General features: G+C 38.4%; 1 protein-coding gene across 6 annotated transcripts in view; it reads left to right on the top strand.

Annotated features, from left to right (window-relative positions):
- The window catches only part of LOC135451325 (cytosolic carboxypeptidase 6-like), an 876,962-nt gene that overhangs the window by 339,551 nt on the left and 511,362 nt on the right, over positions 1-26,049 (top strand). For all 6 annotated transcript variants that reach the window (XR_010441278.1, XR_010441279.1, XM_064720414.1 and 3 more), the window contains one exon: positions 8,998-9,214. Coding sequence is in view for 4 of the 6 variants with exons in the window: in XM_064720414.1 (XP_064576484.1) it covers positions 8,998-9,214 (217 nt within the window). In the remaining 2 variants the exon portion in view is untranslated. The remainder of the gene's footprint in view (positions 1-8,997; positions 9,215-26,049) is intronic.

The following is a 26,049-nucleotide window of genomic DNA, read 5'->3' as shown; positions in this document are numbered from 1 at the left end:
TTCTGGCTTTCTCACCAACCTTTCCAGTTTATCTCCCTTGGGTTGCACTGGATGCCAAGGTGCACTTTCCCCCTGGGAACTCCTGGGAATGTTTCCTCGCCTTTGGGTTTCAGCTCCCAGGCTTAGGAGAGATGAGCTGCCTGACATAATGCATTTTGACTTTTTAAAAGCATGTGACAAAGTCTGTCACAAGACACTGCTGCAAAGGCTAAGTAGTCACATATGGTGACAGGGCAAGTATCCCCATAGATCAAAACCCGACAAGGAAACAAAAAGGCAGAGGGCTAAGTGGTCAGTTTTCATCCCACTAAAAGGCCAGCAGCTGTGTTTCTTAAAGTTAACTATCAGGTCACATGCTAAATATCTTTATTAATGATCCTGGGAGAGAGAGGTGAAGGATTAGGTGGTAACATTTACAAATGACGTGTAATTACTTAAGTAATTTAAGCCTGTAGAACACTGTTGCAAACTTCTGGGTGATCTAGCAAGAAGGTTCATTCCTGATAAATGAGATGTTAGTCTGTGGAGGAAAGAACGCAAAAACGTTATCCTCTGACTAAAGGGAAAAACCCTGAAGATTGCTGTTGGCAGTTCCACAGCAGAAGTCGTTTGAGATGCTGTTATGGTAGAAAAAGTGAACAAGGTGCTAGAAGGCGTAAGAAATGGGGCATTAAAAATGAATTACTGAACTCAGTCTTCATTGTGTGTAGACAGATGAGAGGATAAAGCAAAATATTATGGGGAAGTTTCCCCAGCTAACAAAGTCTGATCCATGATGACAATTTCCTGTTTTCTTTTGTCTTTATCCTGCTCATACATCATCTACTATCAGAGATGCACTGATCTTTATCGGGAATAATATACTTTGGGAAGGCAAAGGCTTCCAGAGGGTTTGAGATCTTGCTAAGGACAGTTCAGTATCAACCAAGCTACAATTGGCCGAAACCTCTTTCCTATCTGTTCTCCTTCCTTTGGTAGTTACTTAAAATTCACATCTAAATGATTTAAATTAAAAATCTCAACTTTTATTTAGACTGTTGAGATCATCAACATTTTCAGCATGGATTTCAGAATTCATATGTTACTGAAAAGCTTCTTCAAGTTGGGGCTCTTATGAGACTTATAAATTATTCTTGCATAGAGAAGTCACCTGAGACTAACCTAAATGAAGTTAACATAGATTTTAAAAATTATTCTTGCAGAAGAACAGGGAGTGGTGGGAATATATGAACAGATGGGAAAGGGAGAAGAGGAGACTGAAGAAAAGGCTAATTAGGTAATTGAGGCTAAGAGGCTATTAGAGCTGACCCAGTGGTCTACTGGTAATGCAGTTCAGGGACTTGAATTTGGGATTGAGGTTGGTCCCTCATTCCCAGGCCAACACATGCTCCAAACATCATAAGGACTCAGTTTCACAGCCTGTATCATCCTGTATGTGCTTTCCAGTCAACATAATCTGGAGGGATTTTATGTCAGATTATAGTGGAGACTGGAAAGAATTATGGAGTAAAATGCTCAATTTGGTCATGAAGATGTTAAATTATTATGCTATCACATAAATTGTTTGGTGAAATTCTTTGGGATTTGTCTGAATTTTCTGTTAAAAAAATTTGAAATAAATTATTTTGAAGAGATTCTTAGTAAAAATTAACTATTTCTCACCAAGCAGCCTTTTCTAGAATTTGTCCAGGTCATGATTCTCTCTAGCATGATTTTTCTTTCCAGAGATTGTAGACAAAGCAAAGACCTAAAAGGGCATTTATTTTAAGTTATCCCATTACCTTGTTCCTGGCCAATTTGTAGCTGGTGTGCTCATGCTGTGCCAATCTTGTCCCCTTCTGTCTGTCTCCTGACCCACCTTCTTTCCCAGTGCAGTCAGTGATACACATTCTTCTGGATTTTATTAGCTTATTTGCCCCCTGATGTCAGTATATGCAAACTCTATTCTGAAGTTGTCAGGAGCTTTGCTCTTTTGTGGCCAGAGAGTCTGGTACAGGTCAAAGCCAGGACAGGCATTGTGCTGAGGTGGAACATTTCTTGTCCTCACCTTTTTCTGGTACAACATTATTTATGCTGACTTTATTTTTTAAATTTTTCCACTTATTTACAGCATTTGTGGCTACCCTTTCTCAGTTTGTTCAAAACCCTTTTGTTTTTCTTTTCTACACTGCAAACTTTGGAACTACAGTGGCGTTCACTCCTTTACTTCCCTTGTACCTTACCTTATTCAGGGATTCTCATCACAAATTAAAGTATTTTTAAATTTTATTTTTAATTTGTATTTGGTTTTTTTCTCTTGGTAGCTGCATTTCAAGACATAAATGCTGGCCCTTGAATCCTTCTCTTGCACCCATGATATTTTCAGAGGATCACAACATGTGTATGGCTAACCAGTATTTTTGTGGAAAGTTGTTCTTTTCTCCTTCTCTTTCTTTTTTTGTCATTTACAAACACTGCATAGAGATATTTCTATTGAAACAATCCATGGCTGGAATACCTGTGGTCAGTAGGCAAATCGTATTTTGACTGAAGAAAAAATCAGCACCATTCATTATCCCTGCAGTTTAAAAGAGCGTTTCTGTAGAATAATTGCAGTGTTGGAGCTGCTGCTCCAACAGAGGAAAGTCCCTGCAGTTTGAGATTTAGCAACTGGACAGAATAAACAGAAGATGGAGGGGGGAATGTGGCTCTGGCTCTGAAGCTGGGCAGGAGGGAGGGAGAAGGGGAATTGGTGCTTGTGCAATGGAAATCCCACTTGTACCTGCTGCTGGCAGAAGATTTTGGATTTTGCTGTCAGCTGACAGCTGCTCTCAGACATGTTGAAGTGTTTTGTCAAAAGAGTGATAAATTTTGACCTTTGTGGACAGATTTCATGTTTAGGGGAGATAGACACGTGGGAAGTAGTAGAGGCATTGAATGAAGCCTCCTCCCACAAAACCAAACTGAGTTTGGAGATGCTGGACCAACACTTTTCACCATTCGAGGGATTGAGTGTTGCCCTATCTGATATGAAGTTGCTTAAAATTAATTCAGTAATTTTAAAAATCATTTCTTGCCACTTTACACTTTATCGCCCCTCCCTTTAATTCTCCTAATTCTGGCAAACTGAAGGATGGTGACTTCATTTCTGCCAGCAGAACCTGGGGACAGGTTTTTAGTGTTGCTTCATATCCTGCAATCATGACCCTTCCCTGCTTCTTCCTTGCTTTTTCTCTCAAAAAGGAAAAAAAAAAAAGCTTAATGAATTAATGGAATTTAGAGAAAAAATGGTTAAAAATGCAGTGTTGTCTCCTTGAAGTTGTAAAGAATGAAGAGACTTTACAAGCAATCTTTGTGCAATTCAATATTATTTGAATTCTCGAACAGTTTTGATAGAGGTTGGTTAATTATTTCAATTAAAATGAAAGCTGCATGCTTAATGTGTAGAGTTTCTGATTTTTATTAAATTGAATTACACAATATTTTGATTTTTATACTTAAGAAGAAACCAGATACTGTTAGAGGTGGAAAACCTTGAGGTCTTAAGTTATGAATATATTTGGGCAACATTGTAATACACAGTAGGAAGAAAGAAAGCAGGACATGTTTTGCAGTGTCTGAAACTGAGTTAGCTGTGCCAAAACCCATTCAGTTGTCTGCAAAAAATATTTAACACCATCTGACATATTCACTGTCACTCCATGCTCTGTGAATCAAATATAAAATTATGTGCAAGAAAAAACCCTACAAACTTATTTTGTCACAAGTAAGCTAAGAATTTTGAAGATGGTCAGCTCCACTTGTCAACAAGAATAAGCAAGAAGAAAAATAATGGCTTAGACTAACAGGGAAAGAAGTCAGGAAGAAAAGGGCTGCCTTCCAGAAGAGGAGTTTGCAGCACAAGATTTACATCCTTAGATTTTGTCCAGAGTTTGTTGGATTTCTTGCAGTTAATAATTGGGGACATCCAGCTCTAGGACTGAAATTTAAGCACTCAGAAAGAGTAGCCAAATCTAGTATTTAGACAACATCAATAAATACCTGGAGGTTATTTTTCAAAGGTTGTTTTCAAATAAATACCTGGAGGTTATTTTTCAAAGTTGAATCAGAATCAAGTTTTGGGTCAGGAGGCTTAATTTTGTCTGAGACTGTGACTCAGGCCCACCCTTTTGAGTTCTATAAGCATGCTTGGAGATTGGTGAATTTGTTCAGTGGCATCCCTCCCCGTGCAAAGTGATGGCAATTGGAAATGCTCACCACAGTGTGTCACCACAGCTGATGCTGCACCACAACTTGAGTATTTCTCCACAAGCCAGATCCAGGAATTTTTCTTTTGGCCATCGATTTTTTACAGCACCTGCAGATTTTTGTTTTTGCTCCAAAGATCATCATCTTGCTTTGAAGTCTCCTGACTGAGTTATGTCTAACCTCATCCTGTGGAGGCAAGAGACTGAATAATTACTTTATGAGTGCCATATTAAAAGCAGTCCAAAGACTATTTATGCTGCTCATTAAAGTCATTGGGAATTTGGCTGGGCCATAGCTCCCTGCTTTGGTCATGCAATAGGGAGAGGAAAGCGTTCCAAAAATTGTTATTTCATAATTACTTGTGCTGTGGTGCCACAAGAGGATTTGATTATCACCCTTCCATGTTTAAAACTTAGATTCCACAAAGCAGTACCGTCAGTACCACCAGTGTTTGTCCTCCAAAGCATTGATTAACTCCCAGTTTTCAAATGGAAATAAGCAAAAGGTATCAGAAAAAATAAAAGAAAAAGAAAAGAAAAAAGCCTGACAGAGAATAAAAAGTTTGTTTTTAAAGTCGAAATTATTAGAACTTAAAATTGTAGTATAGAGTATGGAGTATATAAAATTAGGCGCTTAGTTAGGATAAAGTTTTCGAAATTCTGAATTATACCCCTTACTGCCTCTTGCAGTACCAAGGACTAAGATCTTGGGGCCTCTAAAGTCATCAGGTTTTTGATACTGAATGAGGACTACAATTTTAATTTTTTTTTTTTTGTACACTGACAAATTTGATCCTGCTGCACACTACCAAAACAGAGCAAATGTCCTGACTGCAGACTGCGCTGCTGCCAACAGAGAAACAGGAAATCTCATGGACACTCACACTTGGAGCAACAAATCCACTGGGTTGGGTGTGCTCCCTTGTCAGACAGGAGGAGAAGACACTCAAAGGCTCAAGCTTTTGACACTGGATTTTTAGCATCAAAATAGAGAGAAACTCTCCATTTCTGTGCCTCCTTCTTCCTTGGACAGAAAGATGTTTGTGTTTATCTTTAAGGCTAGGCATTCTGAATTAGTGTCAAACCAATGTATGATATCAAGCTCCATTTTTTTTTAAATACATCTAGAAACCAGACTGGAAATGAGATGTTTGCATGTTATTCTCTGTGGCTGTGCTTGGAATGGGGGTGGTTCTCCTTTAAAGAACCGCTCAGGAGCTCAGACATCCGGGCAGCTGAGCATCAATTAGCAGGATGCATTGCTGAGTGTGAGCTGCCTGGAAATGCAGAGGGACAAATCAGAGCATTGAGGTTTCCATCATCATTTTGCCTTCCTGCCTCTAACTACAAATCAGCTTCATTGTGACTCACAGCGTAAGGAGTTGGTGCATTTCTGCAGATCCGTGATAAGATATTTTTCTTTAGTAAGAAATGCAGTTAGACTCTGCATTCTGAATCTGTTCCTGCCAGGCCCTAGATGCATTAGTATTCCACTGGCAGCTGCCTGTAGGTAGGAATATTGTTTTTGTCCATAACCAGAGGGAACAATCAGACTAAGCCGTTCCCCAGCTATAAACCAGCCAAAGTAATTGGGTTTAATTTTAATTTTTGTAATAGCTTTAAATTAATAGGAGCAGCTGCTGCCACAGTGTGTGGGTGTCCTTTTCCAGAAGGCATAGAACAAAAAAGGGAAAGAGTAAACAATAGTGTGTCTAGGACACAAAGGTTAATTCAAGAACTGAGCAATGTCTTTTCGTTATCAAAAACTCAGTTGGTGATATCTAGCACTTTGTCTCTTTTCTTTCCTTTTCTTTCCCTTTTTTCTTTTCTTCTTTAATTCCCTGATAAGATCTCAATCTGATTAAGCTCCTGTGTGTAAAGATGTGTTGTTGGTATCTAAATGCTAACTCTCTTTCTCTGTATGACTCACAAATAGATTAGCAGTGACAAAGTGCTAGGAGAGATAAAAATAGATTAGCAGTGACAGGAGTACTATTATAATTATTTTTGGAAGATATGGTTTGAATTAAGAGTTTGGGCACTTTTTGCCCTGAGAGGGTGAATTTAAACCTAGGAACTGAGGATGGTTTCTGCTGTTGTGTCAGACACCAGATAGTGAAATGTCAATACCAGATGTCCTAGACATCAAGATTAGCCATAATAGCCAAATGCAGCCATAAAGTGATGTGTCAAAGTGGATAATAAAACAGATGCTTAGCTTTTATAATGAAGGGGAAAGGGAATGAAATATCAAAAGTGCCTTTAATACATTAACAAAGTTGTCTTCAACTTGCTTAAAAGTAGAAAGTTATTGAACCAAGGAGAACTATGTGTCATTTAAACATTAACTATCGGCAGATGAATTTCAATTAGCATTAGCCTTTCTCAAATCCTGAATTTCCTCCTATTGGTCTCATTTTACATGAAATTTTTATAGCACAAAGTGAGGCTTGTCCTTTATTATTTTCCCCATGCTAATTTGGAAACAAATAAAGTTCAACAACTCAGCAACACACTGTTTAAACTTGCATTACGGTTTGAGGACTGGGAGCTGGAATACATTTACCCACTGCCATATCATCTGCTTGATTTGAGATCAAATGAGGGATGTCCTATAGCACTCCAGAGTCAGGGAGAATGATAGAAATATGTTAAGATGCTGAAGAAAACCATTAGGTAAGAGGGCTGCATGCAGATGGCTGCTGGCATTTTTTCCCTACTGATACTTTTTTAAAAAGAATAAAAGGTTTGTTTTTCTGTCTTTTATATTCGTGTGTTAAATAGAATTTCCAGATCTTAGTGGGCAAATGTCTTATTTAACAAAAAAAAATCTTTAAATCATAGATTTCATTAGGTTGGAAAAGTCCTTTAATATCATTGAGTACAAATTTATCCTGGCACTGCCAATGCTGCCCCTAAAATACATCCCCAGGTGCCACATCTACACATCCTTTAAATACCTCCAGGAATAGTGACTCTACCACATGCCCTGACAGCTTCCTCCAGTGCTTGACAACCTTTCCATTGAAGAAATATTTCCTAATATCCAATCTCAATTTGAGCTGTGGCCCCACAGTGCCACCACTGTGGGGCCAGTCACAGGGAGACGGTCACTGCTGTCACACCATTGCTGGGACAAGCCAGGTGCCCCTGTCCTTCCTGCCCACCTGGGCACAGCTGGCTCATGTTCAGTCATGATGTTGAAGTTATTGAGGTCCTGAATGTTGAAGAAGCAGGGCATTAAAAAGGGCAGATAAATTCTTTTTCTGACTGTAATTAACTGCATCACTGGTTCTTTATTTTGCTTTCTCAAGAAGGTCTCAATTCCTTTCTGTTTCTCTTTGCAGATCCTGAGTCTTGTTGGTCAGACTCGTTAACTGCTGCTAATTGGCAAACACGTACCCATGTATAATGAGAGGGTTTTGTCCTCTAATTCAGATTAGCAATGAGAGGCCAAAACTGAGGCTCTGCAGCAGACCAGCTTCTCAGAATGATTACAAAGAGTACTGGTGCTATGTCTGTAAATCTTGTTATGCTTCTCCCTCACCATGATCCCAGTTGAGCTGAGATCTGCTTCAATCATTAGATGAGACCTGTTTATAAGGTTGTGTAATTGAATCAGGTAAAGTCTGCAGGACCATAGCATTTTGTTGCCAAACATGACTGGTAAGTTACTTACATCAAATTACAAGTGCATGGCATGACTGGAGATTCTTCCTGTCTGAGTGTAGTTGGAAATTCCACCTAAGAAATGAACAAAGCATACAAGCAGAAATAGTAAACATCTCCCATTCATGGAACAAATTTTTGCCCCACCTCTGAAATAGTACTTATTTCTCTTGAAAAGTAAGAAAATAACTTGAGCTGTGTGAGAGATTGAAGGCAGATATTTGTTATTCCTCAAAGAGATACCACCTTGATAACAATTACATAAATGTCTTTATTATAATTATTTACCATCATCTACATTCATTTCTATCTTGTCAGATAAACCAGAAATGTTGAGGAGAGCAGCAGTCCAATTTGAAATGGGAACAAATACAACAAAGGAATTCTTCTTTGCTTTCTGTTTTAAGACCTGGTTATTTCCCATGCCTGAAGTTTTCTTGTATGATTTTTAGGTTGTTTGTTTGTTTTTTAACCTCAAGAATTTACTTTTGTTCCATTCATTGGCTAGATGTTGATAAGGATATCTATATAAAAAGTTGTTCTGAATTTCAGGAATAGTTTTGTCAGTGTTGCCTTATGCTGACATTCCTTCATTAGCTGTCCCTCCTCTCTGTGCTGGTGAATCGAACCTGTAAGAGAGTTGTAGGTTTGGCTGGAGCCTGTCTGTGAGTTATGAGTGGTGTGAGGCTGCAGCAGCCTGATAGTGAGGTAGAGGATATTTGGATAGCCTGTGCATCCTTTCCACTTTGTGGGAATGGGTTTCCCTGGCTGTATGATGCTCTCCCTGCTCCGGTGGCTCTGCCAGCCCGGGCACCGGGCAGAGCTGCACTCCCAGTGGTGACAGTGGCACTGGAGCTGTCACAGCCCTGCTCTGCACAGGTGCTCCCAAATACAGGCTCTGGGATCTCCTCACCAGCTCCTGAGCTGCTCAAGCTGCTCCACTTCATTTACTTTGGAGGGAATCTGAATCTCACTCAGATCAGATCTCTTATGTCCATGTTGATATGCATCAATTCGTACATATTGAGTTTCCTATGGTGGCATAAAACTCGGAGGAAAAAATTAACTTACAGACGCGTTTTTGTTTGTTTTTGTTTTTCAGGCAAAGAATCCCCTCCAAAAACGTGTATTACTACCGCTGCCCAGACCACAGGAAGAACTATGTCATGTCCTTTGCTTTCTGCTTCGACCGAGAGGACGACACCTACCAGTTTGCCTACTGCTACCCCTACACCTACACTCGCCTGCAGCACTACCTGGACAACCTCCAGAGGAGGAACATGGACTACTTCTGCAGGGAATTACTGGGGCTCAGCGTGGTAAGTACCAGCAGGCTTCCTTATGGATGTCTATCCACCCTAAAATGCTTCCAGAGCAACATTCAGAGTCCTTGCTAAAGCACCCACATACACAGATTTGTTTTCTTGCTATCAATGACACAGGAGGAAGTGGATCTGCATGGTGGAGTATAGGCAAATGCTAATTTAATTTCACATAAAATATTTCCTTTGAGATAGTCAAGCCAATGCTGGATTCCTGCGTAGGATCATTTCACCTCTAAAGAAATTAAAATATGAAACTCAAACAGCTTTATTGAAGAAATGTGATTTTAAGAGTACTCTGACCATTTCTCTTGCTGGAAGTGCTTTTCTGTTCAGAAAGAAATATGGGGCTTTTGACCCAGAAGACAACTTTTCTTGATAAAATAATGCAAAACATGCACAAACCAGCTATTTTCTTTTCTCTTAAAAATTCGTGCTTTGGTCATTTGCAATTAGAAGGGATTTAGTGGTCTCTGTGTAGATCCTAATGGCCACATAAAATGAAGTGTCATAGTTCTTCGGGAGCAGAAAGGAGAGTTAATGGTAGGGTTGAACTTCTGTTCACTTTGCTATAATCTTCCTCTGAAATGTTGACTGTCCAGGGGATTTGGCAAGCATGACTCAGCCACTCCCATGTCAACTCAGAAATCATCAGATTAAAAAATAATAGCTCTAATCTCTTTTCTCTGGTTTTTTTTTTTTTTTAACTTTTGCTTTCTCAGACTTTATAATGCACTTGTATCACACTCTTAGTCTTTTATCTGCGATTTGATTTTGGTTGAAACTTGTAGTGGGTCTTTCAGAATCAGAAAGTTTTGAAGGCTGCTGATACTAGCAGCAGGGGCTTTGAAAAGAAACCCAGCATATATTGTGAACATCAAAATGAAATCATATGTATGTCCTGCACTGAAACAAATGAAAGGCTTCAATCATTAAAGCAGGCCATTGAAATTCCTATGGTGGCATTAAACTTGGAGAAAAAAATTAACTTACAGACAAGAGCAAAATCAGAATTAAAAAAGAAGTAATTTTTTAACCCTTTTTGTAGGTTAACTACAGTTCTTGTTCTAAAGATGACTATTGCATATCCATGAACTGGCATTAATTATTAATCATTCCAATTAGGGGGACAAACAATTATAAGGGAAAGGGGTATTAAAAAATAGAAAAGTAAAATCTGCAGAGGCTGGGCGGAAAGAGCACTATCATCTTAATGTGTGTAGGGCTTTAATTATTAATCTTAGAGGACAGAGCTGTCATTAATTCTATAATGAAACTGAATTTGTTTCCTTTCACTCTGAAACTAGTGTATAAACAGTCTCATTTGCATATTCATAATATCTCTGATCTGACTGATTAAAACACAGAGATTGAAGGATTTGTCTTTTATCTGCATTTTGACAGACAGAGCTATACTCTTAAATCTTGTTAACATTGTGTTACCAGTAGTTGCTAAATATTATTTTTCATATTTCAACATGCTAAACAAACAGATGCCACTCAAAATGTGGCAGGAAATGTGCTGTGTATAAGTCCTGCTTTTATATCTATATGTACACACACAGTATGTTTTGCAGAAATTGATATGGTAACATTTTGCAGCTCCCCAAGCTGTATAAAAAAGCTTCTGAATCAGGCTCATGCTGTAATCTTTGTGAGCAACATTACAATCTCAGAGCATTTCTGGCTTTTCTCCACACACAACTGTCCTAGAACAGCTTGGTAATTTAATGTCTTTGCTGAGCTTGAATAGACAATTTCCATAAGTTCTCTGCAAGTTAAATATTTTAACATAGAGCTTTGTTGCTATCATACATCTTTAAATGGTGAAAAACAGGATCCTTCATTCTTCACTGCACAGTGCTCCATAAAAGCAGAAGCTGGCTGTACTTTGGAGGATTGCGTGCCATATAGGATAGATTTAGAGCTGAGAAGGAGAGCTCTGTCCCTGCCCTGGCCCCTTATGTAAGATAAGAGGAATCAGATTGGCATAAAGAGGCCCTCAGAAGCTCTATTCCTGGCCAAGGGACGATACCCCTGGCAGCACATGGGGAAAGGTATTTTAAAGGTGCCATCTGAGGACAAACTCTGTTTGATTCCTCATGCTGGGCACAGGCTGAGGAGGGAGAACATGGAAGGGGAGGCTGCAGCACATCTGTCCAGCTGCCACGCAGCTGCTGGTCCCCTCGGGTTCATCCCAGGGGAATCTCACAGCCCCCTGCTGCAATCTGTGACTGGGAGGATGGGGAAGTGCTTGTAATTTCACTTCTCCTGGATTAGGTGGTTTTGAGCTGTGTCTCTTGGAGATGGCAGAATCTCACCACAGATCTTTGGATCTCTTTTGTTTTTTTTTTTTTTCTTTGTTGTGGAAAAGTAAAACTCAAGTCGCAAGAAGCCATGCCTAGAGGATTACTCCTGGAGGCTTTCTGAGTGCACATTTGGCTGCATATAATGTTTTCAAGGCAATCTAATTTCTAATCTAATTTCATATCTTCTCTAAAGAAAGTACTCTGCCTCTGTTAACTCCTGAAATACTATCACTAATTCTATGAAAATTGAAAGTGAAATATCGGTATGGGACCGATATGTAATTGTCATTAGGATGGAGAATGACAAAATGGTTCAGAGCCAAATGGCAAAGTTTCCCATTCCCATTTAAATGGATAACTTAGCTGTACTATTTCTGACCTTTTAATGCTTATATTCTTTACTTCAGAGAGCTATCCCACATTCTAGATGTGCCAAATGTTCTTGAAAATACTCTCTCCTGCAAGTGAGCTGAGATGGTCACCCAGGTACCATTTAAACTTCTATTTTCATTCTGCTGTTATTGGCCTTGGATAACTTCAGATTTTTTTGGTTTGCCCCAACAGATCAGAAGTCCAAAATCTGTGAGCACTTTTTTGAATTGTGGAATTACTTTTTTGCATATTATTGATGTGTATCTCCTCTCAGCAAATATAATACAATATTTCACAGCACTACATAATTAAAAACAATTTTTATATTTCTGTGAAAATATAAGCACAGACATATTTTATATTTACAGTACCTATTTTATGATATTTATTCAGTTTCACATACAATGAATATGTGTGTAGCATTATAACCAATTTTTCAGAGTTGGCAAAATTTTGGAGTGTGTTGTCATTTGAAGCTGGTAGTTCAAATTGCCTGTGTGTGCTTGAAGTGTGTGGACAATTGATGGGATCTTTACCTCCACCACTATTCCACGGACATACATAATAAATTAAATGAGTTTTGGACAGCCTGGCTCAACTCCTACAGCCCACTTTACAAATTGACACTGGCTGGGCATTATTTTCATTACTCACTCCAAAGAGAACCAGGATTAATCAGAGCCAGATACTTCCTTTCACTCCATTAGACAATGGTGCTTCCAAATTACACTCGAGGAGAATTGTGACTGCACATGCAAACCACGAGCCTCAAAGGGACTCCCACAGTACACAGAGACTGGAATATGGAGTTCTGTTAAATTAAATATTAAACACACATATTTTAAAACAAGGAGGCAATATGTCTAATGTAGGGCTCTGTAAATGAGCCCATCTCTTAAGTCAGATATGGAACACTGAAAGACAGACTGGGACACAGAGTGCTTCCTCCTGACTCCACACCACTTTGGCTTTTAATTTACATGAGTTGCTCCTGATTCATGCTGGTACCAGAGAGAAGCAGAATGATGCCCTAAGACTGTGGAACTGCACACCAGATGTCACATTGCCGCTTGGTTGACCAAATTTCCTTTATTTACTGACTAAATGACTCCGTACCCCAGTAAAAATTCTTGATCGGTTCTGCCGTTTTCTACTGGTCCATTTTTAACTGCTCAGTTATGAACGTTTTAAAGCATGAAGCAAAGAAAATAGGCAGTTTTTCTAAGGTTAAAATTCCCATTTCTGCATTCAACTCTGGGTTATGTAATAACAGCTCTGTAAAAGAAAAGTATACTCTTGGTCTTTGGAAAAAAAAATAGAAGTTACAGGCTTCTGTGTAATGTAATGTACCTCTGAAATCCTGTTGGTGTCAGATACTGTATTTTCCAATGGATTTGACTGTAACTAGGTTGAAATGTCATGTAAATGTAATTTGTGGCAATTTAGTTGGCCTGAAAAAGGCCACAGAAATCGTGCTTAGGAAAAGTAAATCCCCTTTCTCATTTCTCAGTAGTTTAAAAGTGCAGCTATGTATATGTTCAGGACACATTATCTTTCTGAAGTGGTGTATTTTTCACTCCTATAGTGCTGCTGTTCCCAAAACATTCGTAATGTAGATGTCATCCCAACACTGTATGTGAGATTTTAAATGTTCCTACAGCTATTTTCTTAGCTGGATTGGATATCAGCAGAAGTAGAGTTAGACCTAAAAATAACACCACCAGCAGTTCTTCCAAAATAAAATATGATTTATAGCATATAATAGCACAGCGTGCTACCAGGGAAATTATATAAATAACATGAAAAATTACAGGGGACTATTCTATACCATCAGTTTTAAGGAAAATGTCTTTGTTACAATTTTAAGGGAGTTCTGGGAGATAACCTGGCCTGTGGAAATCACAGAGTAGGATGGATAGGTGAAATGATGTTACTATTGAATGTTGCCCTCTGTCTGTAGGTACATACGTGGGTTCATGGTAAAAACAAGAAATACTTTGGTGTAAGTTGGCAGCAGTATATAGTTTTCGAAAAAAACAAACAATGAAACCATAATTTGCAGCTAATATCATGCAAGGTTACTAAGTGCATAAGCTGGTTATTTCTTAATTTACAGAAAGAACACTGTTTGATAAAGTAAAATAATTTCTAGAAGCATTTGCATTAACTGCTCTTTATCTAATTATGAGTAAAAAAAATCTTAAATTGTGAAGAAGGATTCAAATCTTAAGTCCATTTTGCAGCTCACATTTTATAACTACTATTCTCCATTTAATAAAAACTCTTGGAAAAAGCACTTCACCAAAAAAGAAGCTTTGAGCACAAAAAGCCCATTGAGGTAAGAAATCATCTGAAGAAAAAAAATGTTATGATCTATTTTATTAAGAAGAAACTTCCTGAAAGAAATGACAGCAAATGAATTGTGTGTGGCAAAGTTAGTCTATGCAATCTGTTTTCTTGTACAGGTCCCAAGCTTTACCCTTTCATCTTGTAGCCACTAAGGGAAACCTTTGGAAAGTCAGTGACTTTTCTGAAGTTTTCACTGGACTTTTTGTAGCTGTTCAGGTTGGCCTTTTGCTTCATGGCTCTTCCCATTTCCAAGTCAGACTCTTCATCTCACCTTTACTCCACACTTGTCCTTCATCTGGCTTGCCCTTTCTTTACCTCAGATCTAACCTTCCCTTTTCTTTCCATTTAGTTTGTACTCCTAAGATAGCTAGAAGAAAAAAAGCTGTGGTATTTGTTTTCTGCTCTTATGTTACTTCTCCTGCTTTGTTCTTTCCTATTCATTCCCCTTATCTCTTTGAGTTGTGAAGGGCAAATCCAAAATAGCTGTGAGGTCTTTTAAATACCAGGACTGCACAAGGTGGTCGTGTTCTCCTCTATGCACTCCATATCCCCACCTCAGTGCCACTTCACATGACTTCACATCCTGCTCTAGGACTTGTCTTCCTTGTCCTTCTGTGTTTTCTGTTCCCTATTTGCTCCATCCCTTAACAAGTACTCCTGCATTTTCTGGAAATGCTGGAATAATATGTTGCTTGTGCAGGCTTCAACCCAGAAAGGGAACACTAATGATCCAGTCAGATGTCCTGAAATGGCTGAGCTCACAGCCAGGTGCAGGAAGGCATTTCAGGGTCTGGCTCCTTTTCTCATGGCAATGGCAAATTTCAGGTAAAAGGCAGGTTTTATTCATTCCTGTCGTCAGCAGTTTCTCCTACTTGGTTGAGTTCCACAAAGCTCCATGGGATAATTTTAATCCCAGTGGGAAACCTACTGGTTTTGTCCACACAGAGTGTTGAAACTCAGATCTATGCAGTTGCCTTTAGTTACTGCACCCTAAGCTTCTGGGGACACAAAGAACCTATTTTTACTTCCCATGTTCAGCGCTGGCTAGAATCCCTGTTTTTTAGTTGGTGTTTGGGAAATAACATGGCACAACCAATTAATATAATCTCATAAAAACCCCTCAGTCTGAGGTCCTGTGTGTACACCAACATAAAGCTTTTTCATGGTTTTAAAATCTATTTTGTTGCTCTGCAAAACATGAGTGTGTTTTGAGGTTGTGTAGGGCCCTGAGAAAACCCTAGAATGCCTTCAGTCTTCTTGCAGTTCCATTTCCAGAAATGTGTTTTCCCTGCTTTTCAGCAGAGCACTAAGCAATAATTACCATGTTGATAGTGATGCTGGATGTGCTGGCGCGGAGGGGAAATCGTGCTATGTGGAGCTATTAACTACATTTGCCCCGTAGCACTTCACTGCATTGACTCTGCTGGGATTTTGGCTGTCTTTGAGTTGGTTTCTGTTCAGATCTCCTGAGTGGTGGCTGTGTAATGCATCTGTGGGGCTGGAGCAGTATTTTAATCTTTATTCTTTGACTATAGACCCCAAAGATAGTTAGCCTGGCTCACATTACCTGTAGGGATGAAACCTTGGGATTGAAGGCTTATTTAACAATTTCAAAGTCTGCACAGTCCAAATGATTTGGATTTATGCCTTTTAATTTAACCAAAGAAAGAACTATTTATTGATTTAACTTTATACCAGCTCCAGAATGTAAGTATAATATATTAAAATCTCTAAATACCTCAGGCAAAATCTTGTTCACATAATTTATGTAAACTGAGCATTGTGGCTCCAATCCAGCAAAACACTTAAGTGTAGATTTAAACTTGTTAAATATGTTAAATAGGCATGTTGAAGACACTGGCACAGTTCATGACATCAAGTTTAATGTGTGTAAAATGTCCTTAAGCTCCAAGGTCAAAACAAACAGCACTTAGGCCTGGTGCCCTAATGTTTTGTTGTGAACTTGTACTACCACTATAACAACATGACTACAGGCAAAAAATAAAAATAAACCCCCCTTTTTTGCACTTTTCTATAAATATGCTAAATCTCTGTGTATAAAGTGAATCCCACCATTGCTCAGCAATCTTTATTTTTTTTAGTAGTGTATGAGTAAGGTTTGCATTTGAGGTCTTCTGCATAGGAGATTTGTGCTAATCCTGGAGTTCTTTGTCCTTGCCATGCGCATGTTCAGTAAGACTTTATCTCTTTTGTCCTTAAGCCTTGAAAGCTAAAAGCAGGCTCTAAGAAGACTTCTGCCGGTATGTCACAAGGGATTTGGGGAGATATCATATAGAAATGAGAAAATAAAGACATAAGAACATATTTTGATGCAGATTATACGACAGTAGAGACCAAGGCAGTGTAGCTCATATGGCCCCAGCTTGCTGAGTGCATCCTTACTGTTGACCCAAGTATTTGAAGATAGGTACTTGAAGAGAGAAAGTAAGGCTCATGAAAATATAGCACATACAAGGAAGAACAGCTGATAGATATTATGTGTAGCCTGTGATCTGTGGTTGATTTCAGTGTGATTTTAATGGCCCTTACTTTTCTGCACTGTTAGCAAAGTATTTTTGAATCAAAGAATAGTGTAATGATGAAGCACATCAAACTTACATGTGAGGGAGGCCAGTACCATCCTTATTTTAAGACATCATGTTCCATTCAAACATATTTTATTTTAGAAGACTATGATATTCCAGGAAAATATTAAAAAAGAGTGTTTTTGTAGAAAATGTTGCTGCTGTTGAAGTGCTGCTATTATCCACAAATACTGAAAGCAATATTTATCTTTGTTTTGAAGACAAAATGACATACAAATAACACGAGGAGACGGAAGCTTTTTAATGTAAAGCAGTAGGTACTTAATTGAAAATCGTTTTTTTCACTTCTTAGGAAATGTAAGATACAGCTTAAAGCCTTTTTAATACTCTTTAAAAGAGATCTTACATGGCAACCAGTCATATTGGTACATGAAAAGAACTGCAGTCTCTGATAAAGATCCTCTTTTTCATGTTTTCAAACAGCAGCTGAGCACCATACTGTGGCAGCAGAGAACAATCTGAGAAAATGAACATGGATTGAAAAGGCCCCAGTTACATGACATTTCCAGTGGAAAAAAAAAGAGCCAGCCTTAGGCCCACAGTCAAATATTTCACTCAGAATTCCCTAGAATTGTGGACATACCTTTCTACAGAAAGTGTGTTTTTCTGAACTACCTTTTCTGATGTTCTAATAAATGTGTGACATGGAGGAAGACAAAGGAGAGGTACCATCCATCTCAGGAGTTTTCATGAGTATGCATGAAAGAAAAATATATTTTAGAAATTATTTCCCTCCCATTTATTTTTGATTTCTCATTAATTGCATCCAATTTTGCACTTAGTCCTAATTAGTTAAAATTTAAGGCAACTATAAATTTCTCAAAATCTGACAACTTCAGGATTTTATAATACATACTTTATTTCTCCTGCATTATGGTGGTTTATAATAATGCATTAATATCCATAATTCTATTTTTAATCAGCTTCTAAATTCATTAGTCACAGCTTCATATTGTTAAATGTTGTTTGTTTTTCCTTCCCTCCCTTTTTAAAAACATCTATGTTGCTTAAAATTAAAATATTAACTAGTATTTCCATATGTATGAGTGCTGCACTGTTCTCAGCATGGAATAAGGGAAAATCTCATGCCTGTCTTTAAAGAAAACTTTTTTTTTTTTTGAACTTTTGCTCTGACAGCCTCCGAAATATTGCATAAATATCAGTAAGTTAAGGTTCATAACATTGTTCTGACTGCAGTGTCATTTTATGGGAAAGGAGACTATTGCAGAAACCTGGTCTGCATGGAAGCAGCCTGTGGGAAAGCCTTTGGTGTTCATTTTGAGAGGTCAGCCACAGCAACCAGACAATTTAGACGGAGCTCAGGGCAAGATCGAGTTCTCCAAACCTTGTCAGGACCCTGGACAGCGCATCCCATTGCGCTTCCCGAGCGGCTCCCATCACCTTTTCACATTCACTTCACACAAACTTCTCTTTTCAGAGCTCCTGATGCACAAAACTGAGCCCCAACTGCTGACACTTACACCCCAAAAATAAGTTTATTGGTTTGGAAACCAGGCCCTATTTTTGTGGCTGCTGAGCTCCTCAAATTATGGCCGTGGTTTTCAGGAAAAGAGGTAGAAATGCAGTCTGCTATTTTGCACAGTTTATGTGATTCAAGACCTCAAGTCTGTTTTTCTTATTTGCCTTCTGAGAATGAAAAATAGCCTGTAATGTGTTATGTCTGATGGGAAATTTATAGGAATGTCAGAGATGACTGATTAAGGGCACTTTATAGATTAACAGATGATGACTAAAACAGAGGTTGATGGTACTGTGGTGAAAAAAGAGGAGGTATTTGGCAATACAGTGAGATCCATCAAGACTTGTCTGAGACCTAGACATAGATATTAATCCAAACAATGAATATTTCAAAATCTGAAAGGTACTATGTAGAACAAGAATAGTGTTGCTGCACACAACAGGGTGCTCAGCAGCATTGCATCTTCTTTGTCTCCTGTGAGTGGATATAATATACTCTCCTTCTTGCCTTAGTCTGTCTGCCTCTCTAAAGCTTAAGGAAATGCTCCAAATCTTTGGCAAGGTCTAGGTAATCAAGTTATTGCCATAAATTACCTTGCTATCTTCTATGTGGGGACCATTTATCTCTTAGAGGAATTAATGATATAGAGGTTCCTAGAAAATGTATAAAAGGTTTTGGGGTGGGTTGTTTTTTGTTTTGGTTTTTCCTTTAAATTGTAGTGGCCTCTTTATGAAGAGTCCAGACAATTTATGTCCTTGCTCTCAAGGGAACAAACTGCTCAGAATGTGAACTCAGGAAAACAGAATATGTGTTCCAAAGGTGTACCTTAGTGCTGTTGTAATCATCCTTACAAGATACTGTGGCAGCACCAGATTTGCCCTCAGCTCCAGCTGATTTTGAAAACCTTCAGAGCTTTAGGAATAAAACTGCACATATCCTCTAGATTTCTTTTATAGAAATAGATAAGGTTTTGTAACAGCAAATAACACTGCAGAGCTGAACAAAATTGTCCTCCTATAAGTGAGACTTGGATTCACTCAGACCAAATAAGATTGTAGACTCATACCACACAGAGTCATAGGAAAACAGAGGAAAAGGTATTATATTCCCCATGGTCAAACAGAATTCTTGTCCATCGTGGCTGAAACTCCCATTAGCCATGGCAACCAAGGAGGGAAATACGCAGCAACAGATAACATCTAATTTAATGCTGACAAAGAGGTGGGATGCATTGATCTGTTTGGAAGAAAACTTCATTCTTTTTCATTCCTATAATTCAGATTTTCTCATTACTGGACACAGATGGCAAAATATAATTTTATTAACTATGACCATTTGTTTTGTGGTTCATCAATTAAATTGCAGAGATTACAGAGACTGGTTCATGCCAGCCATTAACAGAAACAAGTTAGTAGCTAGAGCTATACTGCAAATGGCTATAGATGTTGCATACAGTGCTTCAAGATCATTTGTTGCTATGACAATAATGGAGCAAAATGACTGTGGTCTCTGAAATCTCAGATTTTTCATCTTCCCAGAGAAATATAGGCAAATAAAAACTCTTCTTTTAGAAATCTGGACTTCCTTTAGAACTACAATGAATTTATGTATGTTACAGTACAATGAATCTATATATGCCAGTCTCTCTCTGCTCATTAGAAAGTTAAATCAGAAAAAAAAAGAAAATCAATGTATTGTGAAGCTCCTGGACAGCAATCACTTCCCCTTCTACGTAGTGCAAAATCAGTATGAACCATCAGGTGGTACCAAGGAAAGTAAACTGATGGTTCCTGTAGCAGCCATCTCCAGAAACTCCTGTACACCAGCCAAGCAAATTTTTGGTGGAAATGAATGAGAACTGCATGCAAAAAATTTTCCTGTTCTTGTCTGTCTTTCCTTGTTTGATAAGAACTGCACCTGTGTTCATTCATTCACAAACTGGATTATAGAAATTATTTTCACCCCAGTTTCACGTGTTTGCGTGTAATGGCACAAGTTTCCTGATATGCTCAATCTGAAAACTTACTCAGAAAGAAAGAAGTTCTCTCCTGCAAATGGGGACCACAGAGTAATTGGCCCTTAATCCCCTTTTTAAGATAACCTAGTGGAGTGACCCTTTTTTATGTCTATGTATTTTTTGAAATGCAGATAAGCTCTCTTTTCTTTCATCCAGTCACAAGTTATTATCTTTACATGCAATAGTGCTGAATCACAACAAGAGGTTTAGAAAGACCTTTGACTGATGATGATTTACACCCCTAAAATACTAATTCATGAAAGACACCTTCCTTGATTAGCTTTGGAAGTTGCTCCATGTGCTAGAAAGTAGGATAGCCTGTACTAGAAAGTAGGATAGCAGCACACACTCCATGATTTATTTGAAAACGTCAACAGGAGATGTGGCTTTAACACAACAGGGAGCCCACGTGCTCTGAGTTCAGAACATTGGGCTTTTCTGGGAATTGTATTGCACAGAAATTTACTAGAAATCACAAAGGTGTTTCAACATATTCTTTCTTTCATTTAAAAAATACCCATAATGATGACAAGGCAAGGATCACAGCCGACTGCGTAACAGCAATGTGTTGTGGTAGTAAACCTCTGGATCAGATCTCCCTGGCTGCACTTAGCACTGGTGGCAGATGTATTTCAGCAATGATCGTGGATAGATTCCGTACAGCAGCTTCATGCCATCTTCTGTGTGCTGGGAATACCCATCTGCACCTCTGGCTGCAGCCTACATGAGCACAAAATTTACAGTTTTTGTTCCAGAACAGTCAACGTTTAATCTCTCTGGGAGACACCTTCCCCCTATTAGAGTTGTATAAACTGATTGTTACTGAAATGATCCCAGAATCTGAAAACCTGGAACAATTCTGTTAATAGCTAAGATACAGCCAAGATTGCTTTTTTTTTCAGAAGTCCATTGCATCTCAAAGCATTACATGTGGGTATATCCTGATTTCAAAATGTCATATTCATTGCAAGTTGAAACATGCAACTAACAATAGACTGGAAGCTATCTGAATGGCATTAATTTCTATAAGGAAACATATGTGATAATTCTCACATTTCCTGTCCTCTGATCAATACCATTTGAAATATTTAATGTTTTAATGTTGCCAATTTTGGACAGCCTCTTCTTTCCATTTTTTTCTTTTTTTCTTCCTTATTCATTTTTACTCGACAGAGCATCTGAAAGTGCCATAGTCAAGCTGAGTATTTCATAATGCTGAATTCAGTTTCTATAGAACTGGGTAAAGACCTTTTTTTTTACTATTATCAAAACCACTGCTATTGTTCCTCTCATTTTTCATGGCACCTGCACTGGAGCATTGGTCAGAACCTCCTTACCCTCCCCCTGTCCAAGCTGCTTTCCTTTGGAGTGCAATGTTAGTGACAGAGGCAGCAGGACAACATCTGAAACCTGACTTCTCCTGAGCTGTTACCATAAAGGTTCTCCTAGATTACATCTAGATTATTTGTTTCATAATTAACCAAATTTTTATCTCTGCCTTTTCCTAAGCTTCCTGCTTTGAGGATTTCTAATTAATTTCTAAGACTCCAGGAGATCTTTAGAGATCTATTTTCATACAGCTAAATTATTTAGGAATCATCTTGATTCATTGGCTGTTTAGGTGGTTTTAATGCAGGTCCCCACTCTCAAAACAATCAAAGAAGCCACAAAAGAAACAAAGACATGAAGTTATTCAGTAGTACCTTGTAGACACATTCTGACTGTTGGGTAAATCAGTGAGGGACCTATTGGAGTATTTAACATTCTTTATGTGGCAAGGGTTGTCTTGTGGTTTGGATTTCTTTGCATAGAACAGTTCTGACATAGTTTCTACTTCAGCAGAGCAAGGATTAATTTGTTTAATTTACTGTTTGGGAGTTTCTCACAGTGGCATGCACACAGAGGCAACCATGCATAAGAAATACTCAAGTTATGTACAAAGAAATATAAAATCCTGTAAAATCACCTTGCACCTTCTTGCACCATGTGTTAATATAATTTAAGATGGCAGAGAAGACAGGAGCTCCAGAGCCATGGCCAGCAGTGAAAGCAGGGAAGAACAAGACAATTCTTTGAGAAAAACAGATGAGATCATGGGGTTACCATGAGATCCATGTGGATGTTTTCAGTGGCTGTTTGTCTTTGTGTCACAGCTCAGCCCGTGATGACACACAGCCTTTGTGCTTGTTTAACATTCAGAAGACATTTATGACAAATAAGGTCATGCAATGATGATGCTTTACCAGATTTGGGAATATGTATTGCTGCCATTACTTCAGAGGTCAGTTTTAGCTTCTTTCAAATTAGGGTGCAGTCATCTTCAATCACACTGTAAATTTTAGGGAAAATGTTTATGATGAAATTTGGGTAATGTCTGTGAAAAATGTGCAGAACAATTTGCTGGGTTTTTTTCCATATATGGGTAGTGTTTGAGGTAAGGTTGTTTCTTTTCTTTACCTATTACAAATTAATGCGAAATACAAGAGCCTTGGAGTAACTGTGCAAATCAAAGAACTTGGATGTGTCCATGTTTGTGTTAAACAGGATGGAAATGCACAATACCTTCCTTGATTCTGAGAATAGCTGCTAATGTGAGTCATGGCAATAGTTTCAAAGGCAATTTTTAATATTTTAGTGTCTATAATCCTTTGCAAGTGAGCCAAGAAATGCACTCAGGAGTGTCATCATTCTGCTTGAAGTCATCCTCAAGCTCCTACTACACTCACTGAGCTTTCACAAGGAAGGTGGTGCTTCAGAAATTGTAAAATTTATATACAGTGTTGCATTTTCAGCATGGATATCCAGCCCCTACTTATCAGCAGTTTATTAATTTAAGACATCTATTTTAATAAGCCCCCAAATAGGATTATTTCTCTCATCTGTTTTGGAGACCTCTGAGCACTTTTTGGAAGAAATGAAATGGTAAAGAGCAGCTGTTGGAATTTGGTGATGCTAGAAAGGGGATAAATCTTACAGTCACATAATCCAAATATCTAAAAAGAACTTGCTTAAATCTATCTGCCATTGTTAAAATTCTGTGTTCCTTGTAAGAGCCTACTTGTTCAGGAAGGAGAAGTGTGTGCATTTGGTTTTGTCCATCAGAGAGCTCAGAGACAGAATAATGTTCAATCATGATGTTAATCCCAGCACAACAGTTTCTACTGAAGTGACTCTATAGAGGATTTATTCTCCCATCTATGCAGGTGAACAAAGAATTCTTTTAATGGGTGGTGCATATACTGTTGTAGAAGAATAGACCCCTTTGTATTAAAATTACATGCCTGGGATTTTAACATAAAAACTGAAAAATCCCACTGTGTAAAACTGACTTAAACTCAATTTCCCTCTCCTCCTTTTACAATGTCAAGATGCCTGAGTGCTCAAGTGACTGAATAAGTACTAAATATTTAATGCATGGAGGTTACATTAACTGAGCCTTTGATCTGAAACTTCTTAAAAACATCTTAAAAGCCCTTCAAAAACCGGTTAGTATTTCATTACAGTCACTTAAAATAGATTTATTTTATCAAAACATCCTGTCAGAAACCCCAGAGCTGTGATTAATAACCTGCAGCATTTTGACTAAAGCATCTCCTAATACTGGTTTCATAGTGTATCAACAGATTGCCTGTTGTGGGTAAGAAATCACCAGCCCGATTGCCTCTGTCAGGCTCTTGCAGGTGTTCAGTGTGTCTGCTGAGACTTTGAGCAGGTATGCACAATGGAATCCATGCTGGGATCCTGCATGCTTGTGCTACTCAAACAGAATGTCTCTCATGTAATTCTGAGATTAAATTAACTTTTCCTTTTCTTCGCGGAATAAATTTATTAGGGCGGTTTGCTGCAGATGTTTTTGTGTGGTAACGTTTACAAGCATTTGGGCAACATGAGAAATGGGATAGATCAATAATTTATAGCATCCTGGGAAACTCCTGCACGTTTTTAATCTGTGCAGCATAATTTGCGAGCATCTCTGGCTGTGTGAAGGCTCTGCCCTTTGCATTGTTTTTATTGTTCAAGGGTAACAGACTGCAGAGTGAGACTGTGTGAGTATCTGCTGGGTCTGTAGAAGATGGAGGCATGCACAGCAGCAGGTTTCTGTATAATTCATTTCTACTGCATCCAGCAGACCTTCTGTGCAAGAGCTTGTCCCACCCAAACCTATCCTTACCCTTTGTTGTAGATTTCCTTCTCATTGGCTTTGTGCACCTCCAGATCCCACTCTGAAATTCCCACTGTTGTTTTCATAACACAAGATGTTGTGTCCTAACACAACATGAACACGAAACTTGGGATCTTAAATGATTAATCACAGACCACCTGGTCACTCTGGTGCTGAATTTTGAAATGTGCTTCTGCTTCAGGAGGTTTTACCTCGTGCCCATCATTTCTACTTCTTTACTTATACCTGCCTAACCAGTGGAAAGAAACTGAAACAAACAGTCTGGTAATTGTTCTGTTTCCTTCTCCTCAGTAATCAGGAGATTAAAGCAAACAATTCTATTCTAGGATAATAAAAGGAATTAACCACTGGGTTCTAAGCTCACTGTACTTGCACATGGAGTCACTGCCATTATTTTCTCAAAACAAGAGTTAAGGATTTCTTCTCGAGTCTCCCACAATATTAGCAAAAGGCACGTGGCTGAAGGCTCATGAACCACTTTGAAAACACATTCCTTGTTTCTTCAGGGAAATGTGCTTTTGTCAGTGCATACCTTGTGTAGAAGATGCTTTGCATATAAAAACCACGTGGAGATTGAATCCTGTTATATAAAGCAAAGCTGGCTTTCTGTGGAGTTCTTTGTAGTACCAACATTAAAAGGGTTGTTATAAATAAGAGTGGAATATAATTATAAATGCCCTTCTGAGGAAAAAAAAAATCCTTGATTACCTTTGAATTCTTTTGCCCTTTAAAAAGGTTATATTTAACTGGTTCAGTTTCTTACTTGATGTTTCAGTTTCCCAAGGGAAATCAACCTCCAGAACGAACTGTTTCAATTGGGTTACATGACTTTACTTTGTGTCTTGCATTTGTTAACAGACAGGTTATATAACACTGCAGGCTAAATATACATTGCTCTGTTTTCAGCTACCTCTGGTACTCCTATGCTTAGAGGGATGACCAGAGAAGTGGGAAGTGGCTTTCAAAAGTTCTGCTGGAATTAACCCCTCCTGCTAATGGCATAAACTGCTTGGAAGTAGAGACTTCATGGGCAGTGTGAGGCTATAAATCTTAAACTATAAAATCATATTAAATATTTTGATGTGCTACCTATCATCCTTGATAGTTTTTTATGATGAAAAAGAAGTGGGTCAAATTCTGCCCTTTTTCCCAATGGCATATAATCTCTGGAAGCACTATTGACTGGAACAGAATTTCCTTGAGTTACTGATGTTGTAACAGGGAAAGTAATTGGAGTGCATGTGTGCTGCTTCACTGGAAAGCAGGAGGCTCAATTCTAGGGGGATGTTTTCCATTTCTAGGTAGTTTGGTGCTGAACAGCTTTAGATTCATTATTCTTGTATTTCCATCCAGTAATGCTTTCCTGGTAGAGGAGGAGATGAAAGGACCTTTTAAAAAAATATCAATAACAAAAAAAAAGAAAGGAAAGAAAAAGGAGTTTCATCCTGCCTTTTTTTCTTCAGTCACTGATCAATAGCAGCACGAGAGAGCTGTATTTAGAGAAGAAAGGCAAGCA

Source organism: Zonotrichia leucophrys, chromosome 8 (assembly GCF_028769735.1).
Source record: "Zonotrichia leucophrys gambelii isolate GWCS_2022_RI chromosome 8, RI_Zleu_2.0, whole genome shotgun sequence".
Classification (NCBI taxonomy): domain Eukaryota; kingdom Metazoa; phylum Chordata; class Aves; order Passeriformes; family Passerellidae; genus Zonotrichia; species Zonotrichia leucophrys.
The sequence above is the reverse complement of the archived record's forward strand: the minus strand, read 5'-3'. Positions and strand labels throughout refer to the sequence as shown.